This window comes from Chrysemys picta, chromosome 12 (assembly GCF_011386835.1).
Source record: "Chrysemys picta bellii isolate R12L10 chromosome 12, ASM1138683v2, whole genome shotgun sequence".
Lineage (NCBI taxonomy): Eukaryota > Metazoa > Chordata > Testudines > Emydidae > Chrysemys > Chrysemys picta.
The window spans coordinates 18,656,525-18,677,837 of record NC_088802.1 but is presented as its reverse complement, the minus strand read 5'-3'; the positions used below and the strand labels follow the sequence as shown (position 1 = coordinate 18,677,837).

General features: G+C 51.4%; 1 protein-coding gene across 2 annotated transcripts; it reads right to left on the bottom strand.

Moving 5' to 3' along the window:
* Nucleotide 1: 1 nt before the first annotated feature.
* On the bottom strand, nucleotides 2-19,462 carry LOC122172428 (zinc finger protein RFP-like). Of its 2 annotated transcripts, none has more exons than XM_065565104.1 (7): nucleotides 18,975-19,462; nucleotides 7,863-7,958; nucleotides 6,781-7,011; nucleotides 6,064-6,086; nucleotides 4,840-4,967; nucleotides 3,626-3,658; nucleotides 2-1,614 (listed from the first exon to the last, which is right to left on the bottom strand). In XM_065565104.1, the coding sequence occupies exons 1-7, from the start codon at nucleotides 19,389-19,391 to the stop codon at nucleotides 1,100-1,102; spliced, it is 1,443 nt and encodes a 480-aa protein (XP_065421176.1). In that variant the 5' UTR covers nucleotides 19,392-19,462; the 3' UTR covers nucleotides 2-1,099. The 2 variants fall into 2 exon arrangements, with proteins under 2 accessions (XP_065421176.1, XP_065421177.1); XM_065565105.1 differs by having other exon boundaries at nucleotides 4,840-4,955; nucleotides 18,975-19,461.
* Between the last annotated feature and the right edge of the window lie 1,851 nt (nucleotides 19,463-21,313).

The window sequence follows — 21,313 nt, the reverse complement described above, 5'->3', positions numbered from 1 at the left end:
AAACTAAAATTTATTAAAAATCAAAAGAGAGTATGGTTAAAAGATCAATATACATACAGACATGAGTTCAATTTATTGAGGTGCAGATTCATAGCAGAGATGGTGAGCTTTGTGGTTGCAAAGAGTTCTTTCAGAAATAGTTCATAGATTATAGTCCAATGTCCAATATCACCTTCAGTGAGTGTCAGCCTAACTGGGACCTCAATCTTGTGACTCAAACTTCCCCTGATGAAGCTTAAGCAGATCTGAAATGACAGAATCCGGATCCAAGGATCTTTTGTACAATTTCATGTCTTTTGACAAGTTGGAGTTCCTCAGGAGAAACAAGGTAATTAGGATGACTTTGAAGGAGCTATACGAATTAACAAAGGCCATTTGCTTGTTCCTCCACCATTCACAGTACATTTCAAAGAGAGATGAATAACACAATATCCCGTGTTTAAAATTCATTTACGTGATAGGATCTTCTTTTGACCTCTGAATTATCAGAATACAGCATAGACAGGGATTGTTGATTATATTGTAGACCCTACTCATACATATGCAAATACACAAAAACACAAACATTACCTCCCCACATGTCTTTTGAGGGTTATTTATTTTGCAGGATGTTTAACCCTTTCTAGCCATGTCTCCCATTGGAATAATTGGGGCTGATTCCCTTCTCATTCACACCAGTGTCAATCAGGAGTCACTCCCATTGGAGGTGATTCCCTCCTGGCCTCACTCACTCCAGTGTGAATCAGGAGTGACCCATTGGGAGTCACTGGGGCTGACTCCCCTTTCTCCCACCTTGGTGTAAATCAAGAGTGAAGTTACTGGAGTAAAACTGCTGTCCAGTCCCCACCGTTGTCCCTACCCTCTGCGTTCCTCTCCCTCCATCTGCCCGGCAGACTGCCAGAGCTCTCCAGAATCAGAGTGGATAGGACCAGACTGGGCAATGGGATTGGGCTCTCTGCCCTAATCACATCCAGCAACCCAAGGTTGTGTCAGTTCAGAGGCTCCCTGCACTTGGCCAGAGTCCCAGAGACGGGGAGTCCAGGTGCCGGGGGAGCCTCTGCCTGGAGGAAAGGTGCAGCTGTGAATTTCACCCCGCGTCTCAGGGGCACAGCCTGAGCTGGGATCCCATCTCCACCCAGAGCCAGGGGCGGACTCGCTCCCCCGTGAATGAGGCCGCTGGGAAAGTGAAGATCGGGGCTTCACTATCAGCGTCAAAAAATGCCACCTGCCCCTCTGTATAGTCCAGAGAGATCCGGATCCTCCTGGGCACCCAGCTCAGGGAAAGAGGGGTCACAGGACAGGTGATAACCAAGAACCGACTCCTCCACAGTCCCACAGCCCAGATCCCCTTCTCAGGTCCAAAGATGAACTCTCCCTTCCTCTCCACAGACTCTCTGGCCACTCCCACAGCCCAGCCTCCTCCGTCCCCCACCTCCACCTCCCAACAATGTCGCCCCGAGGTGAATTCCTCACAGCCCAGCACACACAGCTCAGCGTCAAATCTCTCCGGATTGTCGGGAAGATGCTCCTGCGTGACTCCCCGCCCCACGCCTTTCCGATCCTCAGACAGGACGAGTTCGGGATGAGCCGTGTCCGGATCCAGAGTCACATTCGCTGGGGGAAATGAGAATCAGAGCGTTAGGAGCAGAGCTCAGCCCTGGGGGAGGCTGGGACCATTTCTCTCCAGCAGCCCCGTCCCAGCTGGGACCCTCCCCGATTTCCTGCCTTGCTCCCCCAGGGAGTTGCCTCTGTGCTGGGGCTGAAAAGGGATTTCTCCATGGCTCCCTCCTCCCAGACCCTAGAGGTGCTGTTATAGCTGAGGTTTTTGGCTGCAGATTCTGCCTCCTCCCCAGCTGCATCTCCCTGGTCCCCCTGCTGGGGCTGCCCCACTCCAGACAGCAGGGAGAGAGCAGGGGAGGGAGGCCACAGGCAGGAACTTTCTAGTGTGCAGCGGGGGTGCTCTGCCCCCAGGTCCCTCCCCCACTTCATCCTTTCCTCCAAGACACCACCCTCATCCCTCCACCCCACTCCACATCTTCCTGCCTAGTTCTGTCCCCTCCCCCCAGCATGTTGTGCCCTTGCTCCTCTGCCTCCCTCCCAAAGAGTCCTGCATGCTCAGAAACAGCTGATTTCAGCGGGCGGGAGGTGCAGGGAGGGTGGGAGAGGTGCTGATTTGTGCAGCCTGCTGGCAGGCAGCAAACACTGAGGCACACAGGGGGAGCTGATAGGGGGGCTGCCCGTGGGTGCTTAGCACCGACTATTTCTTCCCTCTGGGTGCTTCAGCCCCGGAGCACCCACAGAGTCGGCACCTATAGGGAGGGCTGCTGGGAGATGCCTCCCCAGCCCTGCCAGCCAGGAGGAAGGAAGCAGGAGATGACACATAACTGGACCATAAATTTGGTAGGGCCCTACTCTAGTCAATGTCACAGTCATGGGATTTTCACGGTTTCAGGGGTTTACATCTGAAATTTGACAGTGTTGTAACTGTGGGGGTCCCGACCCAAAGGGAGGCCATGGGGGGGTCACAAGGCTACTGTAGGGGGGTCATGGGATTGCCTGCGCTGCTGCTGGCGGTGGTGCTGCCTTCAGAGCTGGGCAACCAGAGAGCAGCTGCTGCTGGCTGGGTGCCAGGCTCTAGTCTAAAGCCAGTGCCACCATCAGTAGCAGCGCACAAGGGAGAGTCGCAGGGTATGGGAGGGATGAGTTATCATCCATCTGGGTTTTCCCAGAAGCCTCCCTGCCTGGGTCAGGGCTGACAGCTGGAGCCGCAGCCTCCCGATTGGGTCAGGAGCTGTCCCAGCCAGCATCTGCAGAGCTTCCTGCAGCTGGGGGCGGTTCCCAGAGATGGGTCTGACCCACCTCTGGGGGCAGCCCCTGCAGGAGAAGAGGAAGTCCTGTCCCTCCCCAGCCTGGACTGGGACTAGCAGCTGGAGCCCGGCCCACAGTGGGAGCCCACGGCTGGGGCTCCCCCAGGCCTGCCCCTCCCCGTCATAGCCAGATTTCACGGGGGAGATCAGATGTCACAGACTGTGACGTGTTTTTCAAGGCTATGAATTTGGTTGGACCCTACACGGGAGGGACAGTGTGCAAACCCCACTCAGAAGGAAGGGGCTGCGGGTCGACATGGGGTATGGGGCAGAGGGAGGGATCAGCAGCACATGGAAGACGGAGGACAGATGATGAGACATACACACACACCCCGCCCCGGCGAACAGATGGAAAGGACAAGAAAGGACCCCCAGCCCACAAAGGGAGGAAGGGAAGGAGGCACCAGTCGGAGAGGGTCTTCTCCCCACCCGGGTGGACGAGATGGGGCAATGCCCAGGAGAGAGTCCCCAAGGACAGCGTGAAGGGTGACCCCACAACCCAGCAAGAGGGAGAGAGATCGAAGAAGATCACTGGAGACATCAAGGGGCTCGGTCCGACCATGGAAAGGGTTAATATGCTGGAGTGTTTAACGCCGTCCCCCTCTCTGGAATGCCCATTCTCTAGTCATAGCAGCTTCTGTTTTGTTTGATCTCAGAAGCTTCTTCTGCATGTGAATCCAGGGTCACCAACACAAACTGTCATGATCTCTTCCCATTTGCAACTTTCTTCCCCAGCCCCACTTTTCCCAGAGACTCACCCCATTCTCTCTCCAGTTTGGAGGGCAGGGTATCTAGAGAGAGAGGAGAAAGATGAGATGTCATGCTGTCACGTTATGGCGTGATTTCTGCCATCCATAACCAGAGCGGGAATGAATTTGGGGGCAGAGTGAGAAGAATTGTTGAAATATTACATGGTGGCAAAAGAGAAAGAAAAATGTAAAAGTCAAAAAACAAAACAAAAATACCCGCCTTGTATTAGGTCCCAAAAAAGAAAGGGTGGGGGGGGGGGACCTGCAAAATCAAAAATTAAAGAAATTTTTTGGGGAAAAAATAAAAACAAACAAAATCAGGGGGGGTTGTTTGTTTATTTCTGTTTGTTTTCTTTGTGGATTTGGAAGGGTTTTTTTAAGCAGGGGCGGATTTTCCACCAAACTTTTTTTGAATGAAATGTTTTGACCAGCTTTAATACTGAAGGCACGGTTTTACAAATAATCAGGATACATGTGCTTGAGGGCTGGGCCAAACACAGAAGGAAAGGGACAGAGATACCCAGACAGAAAGAGAAATTAAAGGTATGTCAGCGCTGGGAGTGAGCTCTCCTAGCGCAGTAGAAAAACCACCTCCACGAGGGGAGTAACTCCCAGCCCTGGAGCACTGTCTACACTGCCACTTTACAGCGCTGAAACGTGCAGCACTCGGGTAGGGTCTTTTTTCACACCCCTGAGCAAGAAAGTTGCAGCGCTGTAAAGTGGCAGTGTAGACAAGGCCTAAGAGTGAATGTGAAATGTCTCCCTCTCCCATGTAGAATGACCAACCTATGCATGACGTAAATCCACTTAATATGGTGTAAGGAGGACTTCATGCATCAGACTTGTCCTCTCTGATCAGTCATGAATTTTATTTATCCGCGGAGCATTTCTACTGAGGCCAGACTGAAATTCAACCCAGGCAGGAATATGGTCAGAGCACTCTGTATGGCTATAAGGTTTGCTTCATCCAAAGAGACTGCATTCCTCTATAATTCAGGCAAACGAGATAAGGTGACAACGATTCACATTCATATTATGGTTGTTTCTAAATCGGAATTTCTTTTGCCCTAGAAAATTCTCCATCCCAGTCCCCTCATTCAAGAATTTTGATCTATCTCTTTTCTGTTCTTTTTAAATAGCAGTAGATTAGTCACCGCTCAGCAAATCCCACAATTCTAGAGACAACTTTTTATTTCCCTTCCTAGATCCCTTCCTGGTGGTACCTTTCAATTTCTTCAGCGTCTCCTTTAGAACACGGATTTTCAAAGAGAAGTCGCTGAGTCTCTTCTCCAGCTCAGGAGAAATCTCCACTGGCTGCTGGAACTGCCCCTTCTTGCACCTAGGAGACAGGCTGTTCTGATTCATCATTTGATTACTTAATTGTTATTCGTCATCATTTTGGCATTCATCATTTAATATCAGTCGCATGTCAGTGGAAGCATATGGGCTGTGAAAGCTGTTAAGTTGAGCACATTTCTCTGTGTAACCCAGCCTTAGAACAGGTCCAGCCCAACCAATGGCAGAGCAAGGCTCTCTTAGAGTGACCCCTGTGATGCTGGCAGGCCAGATGCCAGCTGTTGTCCAGGCTGCAGGCATTAGCTAAGAACTGGCAAACTCATAGCTTGAGACCAGACCAATTCACTTGTGTGTTAGTTTTGCTCAGAACAGCTATTAGTCTTATAAGAATGTATTTAGTATCTAGATTCTGTGAAATGCTTGTAAATTGCTGCATGCATTAGTCTCACTTGTAATGTCGATATTCCATGCTATAAAAATATATAGGTTTTGCTCTATAACTTTGAGAATGTTTGCTGTGAATTTGGGAACCCAGGCATGGGAATTGTCCCCCCAACCCACCCAGAAGGGACTATAAAAAAAAAATCAGATGGGCCATCAAGAAACATCACAATACAAAGGATTGGTTAACGGCCCTATTGCATCTTGCAAATGCTACCTGCAAGAAAGCTCAGTCCTGTGGGCTTGGAAGCTGAATGATGGAAATAAAGCAAAGTCACAGGAAAATTTTCCATCTCTTTGCTGTTTGATATCTGACAGGGCCCGAATCCTGAAACACACTTTGGGTCCACCCTGACAGACACTCTGAGTTGACAGATCACTACAGCTCTGTCACTCTTTGGATTAATTCCAGGTCTACACTACAAACTTACATGGGTATAACTCCGTTACTCAGGGGTGTGAAAAATCCATACCCCTGACCTAACCCCTGGTGTAGACAGTGCCAGTTGTTGTAGCACAGGTGGGCCATGGAGTTTTTATAGCATGTTCCTATATTCAGGTTAATAATTAAAGAGCATCAAGCCCAAGTTTCAGCCCAAGCCTGACTACCCTGCCCTGCATGCTTTGCTGTTGTCTGTGAAGGAGATGAGGATTGGACAAGGGCCCAAGCACAGTGAAGCGTGAGAGGGAACTGAGAAGATGCCACGTACCTGCTTAGGGTGCTTCTGACATCCTAGAGAGAAGAAAGGAAGCTCAGTCTCACAGTGATAACAGTGAGAATGAATAATGCATAATCATTGCACCTGTTTCTATGTCCCACGGGTGGAGGGGGCACACGCCACGTTCCCGGGGAGGTGTGTCAACGGTGTCACGGTTAGCACCGCTGCATTGGAAAGACAGAGCCCGGGCTCCTGTTCCAGCCAGCAGCCTTGTGGTTAAAGCACAGCACTTGGACGCAGGAGATCTGGGCTCTGTTCCTTGAAATGCCCTAGACACCCGTCCCTTAGTGACTAGGGGAAGTTACACCATCTGGCTGTGCCTCAGTTCCTCCAGCTTTATAATGGGTGCAATAGTGTGATTCACATAATATTTCCCAGTCTTCCAAGAGGAGGATAAACTTGTTCGCTATTGAGGTGCTTAGACTCTGCAGCGATGTGGGCCATAAACATTTCTAGATACATGTGCATGAATAAATAAAATCTCTATCGACTAAGCAGCGCCTTTTCCCTGATCTTGGTCCCCTGACAAACTATTAGTCATAAAATTCAGAATAAAATGAAGACCAAAGGGAAGTGATAAAGAAGATTTCCACTTAAGCAAGATGTACAGTGAGTTACAGGGCGAGGTTTGAATCCTGGACCCCTCACCTCACAAGTCTCACTTCTATGTTATTTTCCCAAATTCTGTGCCAGGAGCCAAGATCTCACCTGCAGGAATTCACTTGCTGGCTGACGGCACTTCCCCTCCATCTCACGGATCAGCTCGCTGAGACGGGAAATCTCTTCGCAGAGTTTGGTGACATTTTCATCCCGCATCTTTGTCATCCCCTTCTCTAGCTCTGCCAGCCGGGCCAGCAGGAGTCGCTCTTGTTCCTCCAGGAACTGGCGCAGCCGCTCAAATTCAGACACAATCTTCTGCCTCTGGGCGTCTGTCTTCTCCTGCCATGAACAGACAGAAAGAGGGAAAAGGCAGGTCAGGGACGTGGAGAGGGTTGGGGGATATTTCCCTGGGCCCTGAGTGTCCAGTGGGGTGAATTTCATTGCAGATCCAAACTTCAGCACTTGCCATTTAGAGAGAAACTTTCTCCAAGTTGTCAGAGAAAAGATTTTGCCCAGAACATCCACCTTGGTCCTACTTTCTCTGATGTCTGGGAAGGGAGGAGGCAGGGCCATGGCCCCACAGCCTGCACTGGCCAGAGAAGCAACCGCATCCCTCCCATGGCTGTAGCAGCTGCTGCACTCCCTCAGGGCTGTTCTGAGATCCTGAGGATCTGGTCCAGCCCTACTGAAGGGCAGAAATCACTGGCACAATCCAGCCCATGGAGAGACAGGGATATCCCCAGAGGGCGACATGCACAGACACGGGAAGCCCGATTCTCAGACCTTTTTAAACTGTGCTGAGAATAACCCTGTGCTGTGGGTTGCCTCGACCAGGGGAGAATGGCATTCAACTTCTACAATAGTCCAGCTTCCAGTCCGTGGAATAAGAGGTACAACAGCAGTGTGGAAAAAGCCCACTGCATCCCAGCTGGTCTCTGCTACTCGGACCCTTTGGGGAGCCAGAGTCAGCTTGTGCAGCCCCGAGGCTGCTCTAACTTGCATGGAGGGCCCAGAATTCAGGGAGGGCAAAGGTCAGTTTAAGCCATGTGAGACCATCCCCAGGCAGGAACTGACTTGTGTATTGGTTCCCCGCGATCCCAGAGACACACACACACACCCATCCCCACACACATCCAGGGAGACAGACTCCCACCCCATGTCTCTGAAGGCTGATAACAGTGGACACGTACCAGATACTCCCGGCTTCTCCCTTCTGTTGACACTTTCAACCCCAGGAGCTTTTCTCTCTCTTCCTTCAGAGTCTGCAGCCGGGTCTGGATTTGTTTCTGAGCAAAAAAAAACAGTGTGGCTGAAATTGACTTTTAGTGTTTGTTTGTGGGCAGTTTCCTCAGCAGGGATTGGGGAGTCTGTCCTCCCTACAGAACCCTGGACACAAGACAGGGCCTCCCTCTGGCACCGGCCAAACTGGACCCTTCTCCCCTCAGAGTGGCCAAGCCCACCTCTGGCACCTGGACCCTCCCGCTGGGATCCCCACCTCCCGAGAAGGGAAGCCCCCTGCGCCAGGCGCTGTGAGGTCCTTTCCCAACCTGCTGGAGGACCCCCCTAAAGCACAGGTCTTGGGGGAAAAGGCCAAGGCTTGTCTCAAAGGCTGATTTTCTGGAGATGGCAGCTTCTCTGCTTGGCACCTAGGCCTTGCTTTCACCCCCTCTATTCAGAGTGAAGATGAAGATCAAACCACCTTTAGCCCCAAAGGTTTTGTCCATCCTGAGCTAGGGGTGAAAGCACACCTCCCCGCACTGCCAAGACTTCTACCCCCTGGAAGACTGGTCCGCCTTTCTGTCCTCCTTTTGGCCGCACTCAAGTGGCTGCCTATTCTGTAAAAGCCAAACTGGCAGCCAGCTAAAGTGACTCTACTGGGATTTGAACCCACAGCCTTTGAATAACTCTCCCAAATACTACTATGCATTACTCCTTAGAAGTCCAACACGCTTTCCATTGTGCCACAGAGCCCTTTGATAAGTGGAGTACTCATCTCCGCTCTCTCTACTTTGCAACACTGCAATTTCTGTGGTAAAAGCAGGGGAAGATATAAGGAAAACACTGTGTTGGCTGGGAATTAAACCCAGACCAACTATTTAGAAGTCAGCCATCCTAACTGTTGAGTCTGAACTTTTGATGAGCTTAAACTTAACCCAGACTTGATGTCTCTGTCTGAACTTTTAATCAAAGCTCTGACCTGCGAACTACTCATGACACCCCCCCTCCCCTTAAGTAGCCATCTCCCCTTATCTCTTTTTGAATTTACATTTTAACCTGTTTTATCCTGTAGAATCTTGATTGATTATACATGACCATTATGATCTGTTAATCACTTTGTTTACTTCTGTGTATAAATATTGATGCTCACCCCTAATAAACTTGCCACACTTACTCTGAAGCTTTTCAAGCTAAGGATAGTGTGAGCCCGTTGATCAACGAATTGGTGTCTGGTCTCTGACAGATTGTGAGCCCCATACCAACTCCGCACGAACTCGGGTGCTGGAGAGGTGAGTGAGGACTTGCTTTTTTACCTAACAATTTGGGGGCTCGTCCGGGATTTCCTTCTGGTGCGGTGCCTCTGTCCAGTGGTCAGACCACTCATATACGAATTGGCAGGCGCCACGGGAGATTTCTCCCAGCCAATTCAATATTGAGGGGTCGTGTACTGGACAGCAGGGTAAACGCCAGTTGGAGGGCTCCTGTCAGACACCATGGGTCAAGGGACTAGCGTGCCTCTTGAGAGTCCGTTGGGGATTGTAAATAAGTTATGGAATGAAGGGAAACTCCCAGTACAGACAGGAATGTCTAGGAGGAAGTTGTACACACTGTGTGTAAGGAATTGGACTGGGTATACCGCGGTATTGGCCAACCCGGAGATGAGGTGGCCTTCGTATGGCTCTTTCGAACAGGCTGCCTTAAGAGGAGTAAGGAGCCAGATTGAAAAAGACCATCCGGGACAGTTATGTTACTGGTTTTGTTGGGACACAGCAGCAGAGCTGTGGAAATCTTTAAAAATTATGGCAGTCAGGTATTCTCCCGAGAGTGAACCCCCTCCATGTTATTTCGATGAAGGGTGTAAACCACGGCGTGTTTTGACTCGTCAGTTGGTCCCCACTGCACCTGCCCCTATTCCTCCGTAGGGGGACTCTCTCCAGGGCGCAGAGGGGAATCTGCAGGACTCCAGATCGGAATCTCTGCAGAGGGATAAGGGGGAAATGGAAGGGCACACCTCGGGAGGAGTAATTACTAGGCAAAAGATCAAGCAGATGCAGCCGGTTGCATACCCCTCCCCTGGGGACGCCCAGAGGGTCCAGTCGCATCCGCAGATACTTACACCAGGGACGAATACACCCCTGCACCACCAGCTCAGCCCGTTCCCCAGGCCTGGATCAACTACGGGCAACAGCAGCAGCTGCAGCAAACTCAGCCTCCTCAATGACGGTACCCCGGGGGCGAAGGCAAACAATGTGATGGTCTTATTTCCTTAATATCTTTAGCCGGCTCCTTCCTCACTTTCTCCCCTCCCAGCAAAGAGCCTCGTCTAACCCTTTCAGTCCAGGGACTGCCTGTCTCCTTCCTCATTGATACTGGAGCTACTTTCTCTCTTTTAAATCATGCTCCCTCTCCCTGGCTATCCTCTGAGGTTAAAACTGCAACTGGGGTGGAGGGCAACCCACAGTCTCTGGGACTCACTTTGCCTCTAAATGTTATTTATGCTGATAAATGTTTTTCTCACCGTTTTCTTTTTCCCCCAGCTTGTCCGATCCCTTTGATGGGCCGGGATTTACTCTGTAAGCTTGAGGCTACTTTAACCTGCACTCCTGAAGGGGTAGGATTATTGATGACAGTGTTAGGAGATTCGGCCCCAACTCAGGGTAATTGGGAAACCCCCCCCTCTCTCTCCCCTGACCTCACTGACTTGCCTTTAACCCTCTGGGGAATTTCTGACACTGATGTTGGCCTGCTCCTTTCAGCAGAGCCAGTAAGGATTCAAGTGAAGCCCTCCTTAACCCCCCCCATCAGTCCCTCAATGCCCCCTGTCGTTGGAAGCCCGGGAGGGCATCCGCCCCATTATTGAGGGATTCATTGCACAAAAGCTAGTCCGCCCTCAGCGCACTCCTTGTAACACCCCTATACTGCCTGTCAAAAAGCCTCCTAAAAAGGACGGAGACCCTATTCGTTGGCGCTTTGTACAGGATCTACGGGTTGTTAATCAGTATGTGGTCCCTCTTCATGCAGTAGTTCCTGATCCAGCTACTATCATCAGCCAAATCCCCTGGGATGCTGAGTGGTTCACTGTTATTGACTTAAAATCAGCCTTTTTCAGCATTCCTGTGCACCCAGACTCTCAGTATCTCTTTGGTTTCACCTGGGAGGGACAAAGTTATGTCTGGCAACGACTTCCTCAAGGCTACAGAGACAGCCCCACGATTTTCAGCCAATGCCTCCGCCACAACTTGGAAGGCTTCACCAGTCCGCAGGGATCCACGTTAGTCCTATACGTAGATGACATCCTATTAGGTAATCGCGAAGAAGCTGCCCTCCGCATCGATGGTAAGGCACTTTTATTATACCTACACACCAGAGGCCACAAGGTAGACCCTAACAAGATTCAGTGGGTCTCACAGAAGGTCCGATATCTGGGCTTCCTGTTAACCCCAGAGGGAAGACAAATGGACCCAGTCCGCATAAAGACTATCCAAAACTGCCCTTTGCCAAACACCAAGAAACAACTTCGAGGTTTCTTAGGATTAATTGGCTTCTGTCGCCCCTGGTTACCGTCCTGCGGGGAGTTAAGCAAACCGCTCCACCGACTCACTGCTAACCTTGCTCCTGACCCTTTGCAGTGGTCCCCGGACACAATCCAAGCCTTTCAGTTACTCAAGGACAGTGTGGCCTCCTCCATGTCTCTCCGCCCCCCCCAATTACAGCAAACCCTTTCACCTTTTTGTCCACGAGAGGGGCGGAATTGCTAGTGGCGTCCTTACCCAGCTGAGCGGGCCCCACCTTTTCCCGCTTGCTTTTTACTCTCAACAGATCGACCCTGTCGCTCAGGGAACCCCATCCTGCACCCGGACTCTGGCAGCAGCTGCCCTGCTGATCACAAAGGCAAAGAGCCTGACCCTGGGTCATTTTACCACGGTTTGGACCTCTCATGCCTTGTCAGCCCTTCTGCGTAGGGGCACAACCCAAGTCTTTTCGGCCCATCGTCAGCAACAGCTAGAGGCCGAACTCTTAGAAGACACTAACCTAATTTTTGAAAGGTGTGGGCCCCTTAATCCAGCTACCTTGCTTCCTGACCTGCCAGTCCTCCAGGATCAGCACGACTGTGTGGAAGTAGTTTATAGCATCTTACAGATAAGGGACAACCTGTTTGACGTGCCACTGGACAACCCTGATTGCATCCTCTTCTCGGACGGAAGCTCCTTCTATGTTGATGGCAAGCGTTTCACCGGTTATGCAGTCACCTCTGAATGGGACATTCAAGAGGCCGCCTCACTGCCAGGCAACTGGGGAGCCCAAGCCGCCGAACTCTATGCCCTGGCCCGAGCTTGCCAGTTGGCCGCTGGTAAGACCGTTACCATTTTTACTGATAGCAAGTATGCTTTTGGAGTTGTGCATTGTCACATCCACCTCTGAAAGTTTCGAGGTTTCCAGACAGCTGCCGGTAAACCCATTCAGCACCTCCCCCTCATCCACAAGCTTTTGGACGCCCTCCAAGAACCCTCGGTCCTGGCTGTAATTCACTGCCGGGCCCATACTAAAGATGATAGCCCCGTCACCCGTGGGAATGCCCTGGCTGACGCCTCCGCCAAGACGGCTGCCATCTTACCCTTAGCCATGCCCACGTTGGCTATTGCAGCCTCCTCCTTTACTCCACCGCACCCTGTACCAGTACCCGCTGCTGAACTACAGTCGTGGGAGAGCCTCGGAGCCACTCTGGTCAAAGGGACCTGGCTTATGCCGGATGGCCAAGCCTGCCTCCCTCGCTCCACATACCCCGTGGCAGTTCGCTGGCACCATGATAAGGGGGGTCACTACGGCACGCACGCCCTTGTGGACACAATCGCTCGCTTTTGGTATGCTCCAGGCATTCAACCCTACTGCCTGTCAATAGTGAAAGCATGCAGCACATGTCAGTGTAATGGACCTGCTCCGCCTCTTAAAAAAATTAAGGGTGGAAGACCTCCGCCTGCTGCTCCATTTCAACATCTTCAAATTGACTTTGCAGATATGCCAAAGGCTTTTGGGAAAAAGCACCTCCTTGTTTTGGTTTGCCCTCTGACTTCCTGGGTCGAAGCTTTTCCTACTGCTAATTGTACTGCTGCCACAGTGGCGAAGATTCTCCTTAGAGACATTGTACCCCGTTTTGGCATCCCTCTCGTGCTTGACTCAGATCGCGGACCTCACTTTACTGGTCATGTCCTTGGCCGTTTAGAACAAGGACTGGGCATTTCACACTCCTTTCATACACCCTACCACCCTCAGTCTAGCGGGAAAGTTGAGCGTATGAATAGGGAGCTTAAGTTTACATTGGCTAAATACTGTCAGGAAACAGGATTAAAGTGGCCTCAGGTACTTCCCTTGGTCCTGTTTCACCTTCGTACTCGCCCAACCCGTGTATTGGGATTATCCCCCTTTGAACTGCTCTATGGACACCCCCCTTTCAAAGGCGGGGCGCTACCACGTGCTGATGTTTCACTATTGGGAGGGGATTATATGACCGCGTGCCAGTTTCTCTCCCTACAGGCTCGCCTCAGTACCCTTTGGAAAGCCTCGCAGTTTTCCCAGACCGTGCCGCTGGAAGAACAGATCCACCCGTTCCAACCAGGGGACTTCGTCTGGGCCAAAAAGTTCGTTCGTGGCGACACCCTCCAGCCGAGGTTTACTGGACCCCACCAGGTTCTTTTAACAACCCAGACTGCAGTGTTCCTGGAAGGACGCAAATCCTGGATCCACCACTCCCACGTCAAGCCAGCCGTAGTGGACCACAGTGACGGACCAGCAGCTCTTGCCACCACTGAGGACACTGCCTCCGACCAGTGGACCAGCTTACCTCTTTCAGACATCAGACTTAAGTTGACTCGGAAAAAATGAGAGGACCTTTTATTCTGACAACTGTATGTTTTTTATTATGCCTTTTTAGTTTATTTTCTGCTTATGAAGATAATGCTTTTATTAGATATTCCCACGAGGTTAAAACTCGTATTTTAGGAAATAGAAGTAATTGCTGGGTATGTACTCAATTTCCAGTAAATGCAGAACAGGGACTCCCCTTCGCACCCATTCCCCTGACCACTGCTAATATGACTTGGATGCCACCGGCTAGAGTAAAAGATCCAGTCCAACACAATCTTACATGGGACAAAACAGGAGTGCCAATTAACAGATATCTCAGGGTAACCAATCAGACAGGATCACTGTGTTTTGTTAAAGAAAAGGGGTCAACTTTTGTGGGAACAAGTAAATGCAACATGTATTTAATGGCACCGCCTTTAGTAAAAATCTTGGCTTCAAGCCTTGCGCATCCCACTTATCCCATATGTGGATCCCTCACCCCGATCCAACTTTTTCATGGGTGGGCAGGCCTTCAGAGCCAGCTTTTAAGAAGCCCTGCTCAGATCACGAGGGTGTCCAACTAATTGCTAAGGGACATACGATTGCCTTCTACAACTGCTCAAGCAGTACTACACTGCCCTTTGAAAACACCACTACCAAATTGTGCCTCTGCAGTTCGCACAACGACCCCTCTGCGTTACCAGGGGAACAGTGGTCCAACGGGTGGTGGGTTACCTCCTACTTTGAGAAATGGAATACCCGAAACTCATTGTATGGAACATACTGGGTGTGCGGGCCCAAAGCTTATTACTTTCTCTCCCCTGATTGGGCAGGGTCATGTTATTTAGAGTGGCTAACACCGCCTTCTCGCATCTCCCTCACTCCCCCTCATTTTCCCCACGTTCGTAACATCCGTGAAACCTTCAGAGATATTAATATCCGTGATGGTTTGTCGTGGCAGCGGTGGGCTGGTCTCATTAGCTTGAGGGGTGGTGTCATCCGTCTACAGGGACTACTAGAATCTTTAACCAATGAAACTGCGACCCTATTTGAGAATCAGGCTGGGGAAATGTCCCAGCTGCGCCAGTTAGCTTTGCAAAACCGAATGGCTTTAGACATAATGTTAGCAGCCCAGGGAGGAACTTGCGCCCTCATAAATGAAGAATGCTGTGTTTTTGTAAATGACACCTACTCTGACACTTTTCAACGTACCAAACATCTAAGGGAAATGGCTAAGAACTACTCCTCTGGCCAGCCACCTTATGATTGGTGAGGAGCCTTATGGAATTGGCTGCCTGGATTTGGGTGGGTTAAAAAAAAAACTCTTGGTGGGTATTGTTGGGGCCATAGTAATCCTTACAATACTGTGTTGCTGTATTCAGTGTGTCCTCTCCCTCATAGACTCATGTGGGTCAGTTTATTCTTTTCCTACTTCAGCCAAGGGCCTTACTCTCTTCGAGTTGGCCCAGGCTGAAATTGCCAAGCGGCCCTTGGCTCCTTAAAATGGGGTGTAGCTTTTGGTAAATAGTTATCCCAAAGCTACAAATGGAGGAATGTTGAGTCTGAACTTTTGATGAGCTTAAACTTAACCCAGACTTGATGTCTCTGTCTGAACTTTTAATCAAAGCTCTGACCTGCGAACTACTCATGACACCCCCCCTCCCCTTAAGTAGCCATCTCCCCTTATCTCTTTTTGAATTTACATTTTAACCTGTTTTATCCTGTAGAATCTTGATTGATTATACATGACCATTATGATCTGTTAATCACTTTGTTTACTTCTGTGTATAAATATTGATGCTCACCCCTAATAAACTTGCCACACTTACTCTGAAGCTTTTCAAGCTAAGGATAGTGTGAGCCCGTTGATCAACGAATTGGTGTCTGGTCTCTGACAGATTGTGAGCCCCATACCAACTCCGCACGAACTCGGGTGCTGGAGAGGTGAGTGAGGACTTGCTTTTTTACCTAACATAACCACTACACCACGAATGCTGCCTTGCTAATAGCCCTTAAGACCCGTGACTATGCATTACCTAGAACCTGTCTTCAGCCAGACTGCAGCCAAAGTGACACTGGTGGGGTTCAATCATCTACACTGCTGTTTTTTTCATTTCCCTCCTGAGGCCGGGGGCAAGCCCTCCCCTCCCCCCGAGGGGCTCTGATGGCTGGCGCCAAAAGTCTGGCACAGACCAGCTGCCGCCCGCTCCAGGAACAGTCTCAGGTGGGGACATTCACTGGGTGCTACACCACCCACATCCTACCCAGGTGTCTTACGGCCAGCTCAGGGTGGACAGAAATCTTCCGTGGAGCCAAAGGGCTAAAGGTGGTTTAATCTTCATCTTCACTCTCACTAGCAGAGACTAGGTGCCAAGCAGAGCAGCTCCCTGGCTGCCATCTCTGGAAAATCAGCCTTTGAGACAAGACTTTGCCTTTTCCCCCAAGACCTGCGCTCCAGGGAGGAGCCCTCCAACAAGTTGGGGAAGGGCCCTGCAGCGCCTGGCGCAGGAGGCTTCCCTGCTCAGGATGTGGGGAGAGTGATCCCAGGGAGAGAATTAAGGTGCCAGAGGCAGGCATGGCCACTCTGAGGGGAGAAGGGCGAGCCTGCCAGGACGAGTGTCTGGCCACTTCCTCTCTGGGGTCCTGGGAGGAGCAGATGGATGAATGGGCCTGCCACCCTACTCAGCTGCCTCCCCTACTCGTGGGAGCACCGGCCTGAGCTGCTGGGGCCACCAGCTCAGCCCTTTGGACACACAAGCTTGACCTGCGACCGCAATTCTTTCCGGCCCAGGTTTCTTCCTCAAATGGAGCCCCAGAGGGCCCGTTCTCCCCGGCAGGAGAACCCACACAAGAAGGCTAAATACTATGGCTGCAGCACAAGGTGGGGAGGCTTAAGAGTCGACACCTAAGTTAGTGGAGAGGCTTAAAAACATTTGTCTCTTCTGTGTGAGGCCAGGGATTGCTGGATCCCATCTGCCCACCGCTCAGTGGCAGTGCCCCAACCCTGGTATGGCCAGAAGGGGGCACCCAGATGGGCCGGAAAGGAGCAGCCGCAGAAGGCTTGTACCAGGCCTCAGTTATTGGAAGAGGCTTTTGTTTCTTTTTCTCCTTCCCATTTTTTCCTGAATTCTCTAGGAGGTTAAACACATCTCCCTGCACAGCGGAGACGCAGGAAGAGGCTTCTAGCTACTGGTAGCCAGGTGTGCCTTTCGGCCCTAGTCTTGGCCCCATTTGGCCACACTCAAGTGGCTGACTATTGCTAGGGCCCTACCAAAATCACAGCTGAAAAACTGTGAAATCTGGTCTCCCCCTGTGAAATCTGGTCTTTTGTGTGCTTTTGCCCTATACTATACAGATTTCACGGGGGAGACCAGCGTTTCTCAAATTGGGGGTCCTGACCCAAAAGGAAGTTGCAGGGGGGTTGCAAGGTTATTTTAGGGGGCCGCGGTATTGCCATCCTTAATTCTGCACTGAGTTCAGAGCTGGGCGGCCAAAGGGTGGCAGCTGCAGACTGAGGGCCCAGCTCTGAAGGCAGCAGCACAGATGTAAGGGTGGCAATACCATATCATGCCAAGCACTGCTGCCGGCGGTGGCTCTGCCTTCAGAGCTGGGCTCCTGGCCAGCAGCCACCACTCTCCAGCTGCCCAGCTCTGAAGGCAGTGCCAGTTACAACACCCTGACATTTCAGATTTAAATAGCTGAAATCATGACATTTACGATTTTAAAAATCCTATGACTGTGAAATTGACCAAGATGGACCACGAATTTGGTAGAGTCCTACCTATTGCATAGCCACAATGGCAGCCAGGAGCAGCAAAGTGATTCTGGGGGGATTTGAGCCCACAACCTTTGAATAACCGTCTTAATGCATAGAGGCCAGGCACTACTCCTTGGAAGTCCAACACGCTATCCATTGGGCCACAGAGCCCTCTACAAGGTAAAGGAGTTCCTCTCCTCTCTCTATTTGGCAACATTGCTTTGCTGTGGGAAAAGCAGGGAAGAGCTGAGGAAAACACCACACTCGTTTGGCATTGAACCCAGACAGACTGCCTAGAAAACAGCCAGTCTAACTGCTACACCACCAGTGCTACTCTGGCCTTGGCTACACTCGCGGCAGCGCTGTGAAGCGCGAGTGTAGTCGCGCCGCCAGCGCTGCGAGAGCTCTCTCGCAGCGCTGCAAGTACTCCACCTCTCCGAGGGGAATAGCTTGCAGCGCTGTGAGGGAGCGTGCAGTGCTGCAGGCTCTGATTACACTGGCGCTTTACAGCGCTGCACTCGCTGCGCTCAGGGGGGGGTGATTTTTCACACCCCGGAGCGCAGCAAGTGCAGCGCTGTGAATTGCCAGTGTAGCCAAGGTCTTTGATAGTTGTTCTCAGGCCACATCGGCATTGAGAAACTGTATGGAGGGCCGGGTAGGGAAGGCTGCGCCTCCCCAAACAGCCTGGCTCCCGCCCCCTATCCACCCCCTCCCACTTCCCGCCCTTTGACTGCCCCTCTCAGAACCCCCAACCCATCCAATTCCCCCTGCTCCTTGTCCCCTGACCGCTCCCTCCCGGGACCCCTGCCCCAACCACCCCCTGGGACCCTCCCCCGCTCCCTATCCCCTGACTGCCCCGACCCCTAACCACACCCCCACTCCCCGACAGGCCCCCCTGGGACTCCCATGCCTATCCAACGCCCCCTGTTCCCCATCCCCTGACTGCCCCCACCCCAGAACCTCCGCCCCATCCAACTGCCCCCTGCTCCCTGCACCCCGGGACCCCTGCCCCTTACCCAATCCCCTTCCCCTTCCCCCTTACCATGCTGCTCAGAGCAGCAGGAGCTCGCAGCCCCCCTGCCGGTCAGAGCCAGCCACGCCACTGGCGCTGCCTGGCAGGAGCGGTGAGCCAGACCACGGGCAGCGCGGCACACAGACTGCAGGGGAGGGGGACAGCAGGGGAGGGGCCGGGAGTTCAGGGGTCGGACAGGCCGGATGTGGCCCGCGGGCCGTAGTTTGCCCACCTCTGACCTAGAACCTGTCTTCAGCCAGAGTGCAGCCAAAGTGACACTGTCAGGGTTCAGTCACTATACCACTGGCTTTTTCACTTCTCTCCAAGTGTCCAGCGCGGGCCAGCGGCTGCCCACTCTGAGGACAATCTCAGATGGGGACTTTCACTGGGGCGCTATGCCAGCCAAAATATAGAAAATAACTATCATCAAAACAAAACTATTTTAAATGACAACACAAGACACCCAGGCCTTACCTTGTACTGCTGGGCGGCCTCCTCTACTGGGAAAACAGTGTGAGCTCTGTGAACTTGCGACTCTCTGCAGATCACACAAATCAGTTGGTGATCCGTGTCACAGAAGAGTTTCAGGGCCTCCCGGTGTAGCTCACACCCTTGCTCCCCTCCTGCGGTTATTTTGACCTGGAAACTCAGCTGCCTGGCTATTTCCACAACTTTCCCCAGCTCCCTGTTGGGCCTGAAAAGCTTCTGCTGGGCGGTTTCTCTGCACTGCGGGCAGGAGAAGTTTGTATCTGTCTCCCCCCAGCACTGACTGATGCAGGCTCGGCAGTAGTTGTGCCCACAGTGGATAGACACCGGCTCTTTGAAATACTCCAGGCAGATGGAACAAGAGAGTTCATCCTGGAGACTTAGTACAGAGCTGTCTGCGGCCATGGCTGCGTGACAGGGTTAGTTTCATTTCCCTGTGTTCTGCCTCTGTTCAACCAATGGGGCGTTCCCCTTAGATCTGGCTGATTTGCTGCTGTTCCTATGAGCTGTGGCTGAGAGTTTCAGTCTGGGGAGGGCTCTAGTCTGGGGAGAAATGTGACTCTTTCTGTGTGCAGGGAGCTATGTCAAATGCCCAGCGGTGATGCTCAGGGAAACAAATCAATCTCTGTCTGGTGTTTTAGCGGGGTAGAGTGGAGGAGTTTCGTAGGAACATAAGAACGGCAATACTGGGTCAGACCAGAGGTCCATCTAGCCCAGTATCCTGTCTTCCGACAGTGGCCAATGCCAGGTGCCCCAGAGGGAATGAACAGAACAGGCAATCATCAAGTGATCCACCCCCTGTCGCCCATTCCCAGCTTCTGGCAAACAGAGGCTAGGGACCCCATCCCATCCGTGCCCATTCTGGCTAATAGCCATTGATGGACCTGTCCTCCATGAACTTATCTAGTTCTTTTTTGAACCCTGTTATAATCTTGGCCTGCACAACATCCTCGGGCAAAGAGTTCCACAGGTTGACTGTGCGTTGTGTGAAGAAATACTTCTTTTTGTTTGTTTTAAATCTGTAGCCTACTAATTTCATTTGTCAGAGGGGTAGCCATGTTAGTCTGAATCTGTAAAAAGCAACAGAGGGTCCTGTGGCACCTTTGAGACTAACAGAAATACTGGGAGCATAAGCTTTCGTGGGTAAGAACCTCACTTCTTCAGATGCAAGTAATGGAAATCTCCAGAGGCAGGTATATATCAGTGTGGAGATAACGAAGTTAGTTCAATCAGGGAGGGTGAGGTGCTCTGCTAGCAGTTGAGGTGTGAACACCAAGGGAGGAGAAACTGTTTCTGTAGTTGGATAGCCATTCACAGTCTTTGTTTAATCCTGATCTGATGGTGTCAAATTTGTAAATGAACTGGAGCTCAGCAGTTTCTCTTTGGAGTCTGGTCCTGAAGTTTTTTTGCTGTAAGATGGCTACCTTTACATCTGCTATTGTGTGGCCAGGGAGGTTGAAGTGTTCTCCTACAGGTTTTTGTATATTGCCATTCCTGATATCTGACTTGTGTCCATTTATACTCTTGCATAGTGACTGTCCAGTTTGGCCAATGTACATAGCAGAGGGGCATTGCTGGCATATATAACATTGGTGGATGTGCAGGTGAATGAGCCGGTGATGTTGTAGCTGATCTGGTTAGGTCCAGTGATGGTGTTGCTGGTGTAGATATGTGGGCAGAGTTGGCATCGAGGTTTGTTGCATGGGTTGGTTCCTGAGTTAGAGTTGTTATGGTGCGGTGCGTGGTTGCTGGTGAGAATATGCTTAAGGTTGGCAGGTTGTCTGTGGGCGAGGACTGGCCTGCCTCCCAAGGTCTGTGAAAGTGAGGGATCATTGTCCAGAATGGGTTGTAGATCACTGATGATGCGTTGGAGAGGTTTAAGCTGAGGACTGTAGGTGATGGCCAGTGGAGTTCTGTTGGTTTCTCTTCTGGGCCTGTCTTGTAGCAGGAGGCTTCTGGGTACACGTCTGGCTCTGTTGATTTGTTTCTTTATTTCCTTGTGTGGGTATCGTAGTTTTGAGAATGCTTGGTGAAGATCTTGTAGGTGTTGGTCTCTGTCTGAGGGGTTGGAGCAGATGCGATTGTACCTCAGTGCTTGGCTGTAGACGATGGATCGTGTGGTGTGACCGGGGTGGAAGCTGGAGGCATGAAGGTAGGCGTAGCGGTCGGTGGGTTTTCGGTATAGGGTGGTGTTAATGTGGCCATCGCTTATTTGTACGGTGGTGTCCAGGAAGTGGACCTCCCGTGTAGATTGGTCCAGGCTGAGGTTAATGGTGGGGTGGAAGCTGTTGAAAGCATGGTGGAATTTTTCCAGGGTCTCCTTCCCA

Bases quoted from the DNA above. Each gene is read 5' to 3' on its own strand.
- LOC122172428 (XM_065565104.1), bottom strand. From the start codon at position 19,391: ATGGCCGCAGACAGCTCTGTACTAAGTCTCCAGGATGAACTCTCTTGT. The intron at 4,968-6,063 runs GTACGTGGCATC...GAATCAGAACAG, and splicing joins GTCAGAAGCACCCTAAGCAG to CCTGTCTCCTAGGTGCAAGA. The intron at 3,659-4,839 runs GTACCACCAGGA...CTCTCTCTCTAG, and splicing joins GACGCTGAAGAAATTGAAAG to ATACCCTGCCCTCCAAACTG.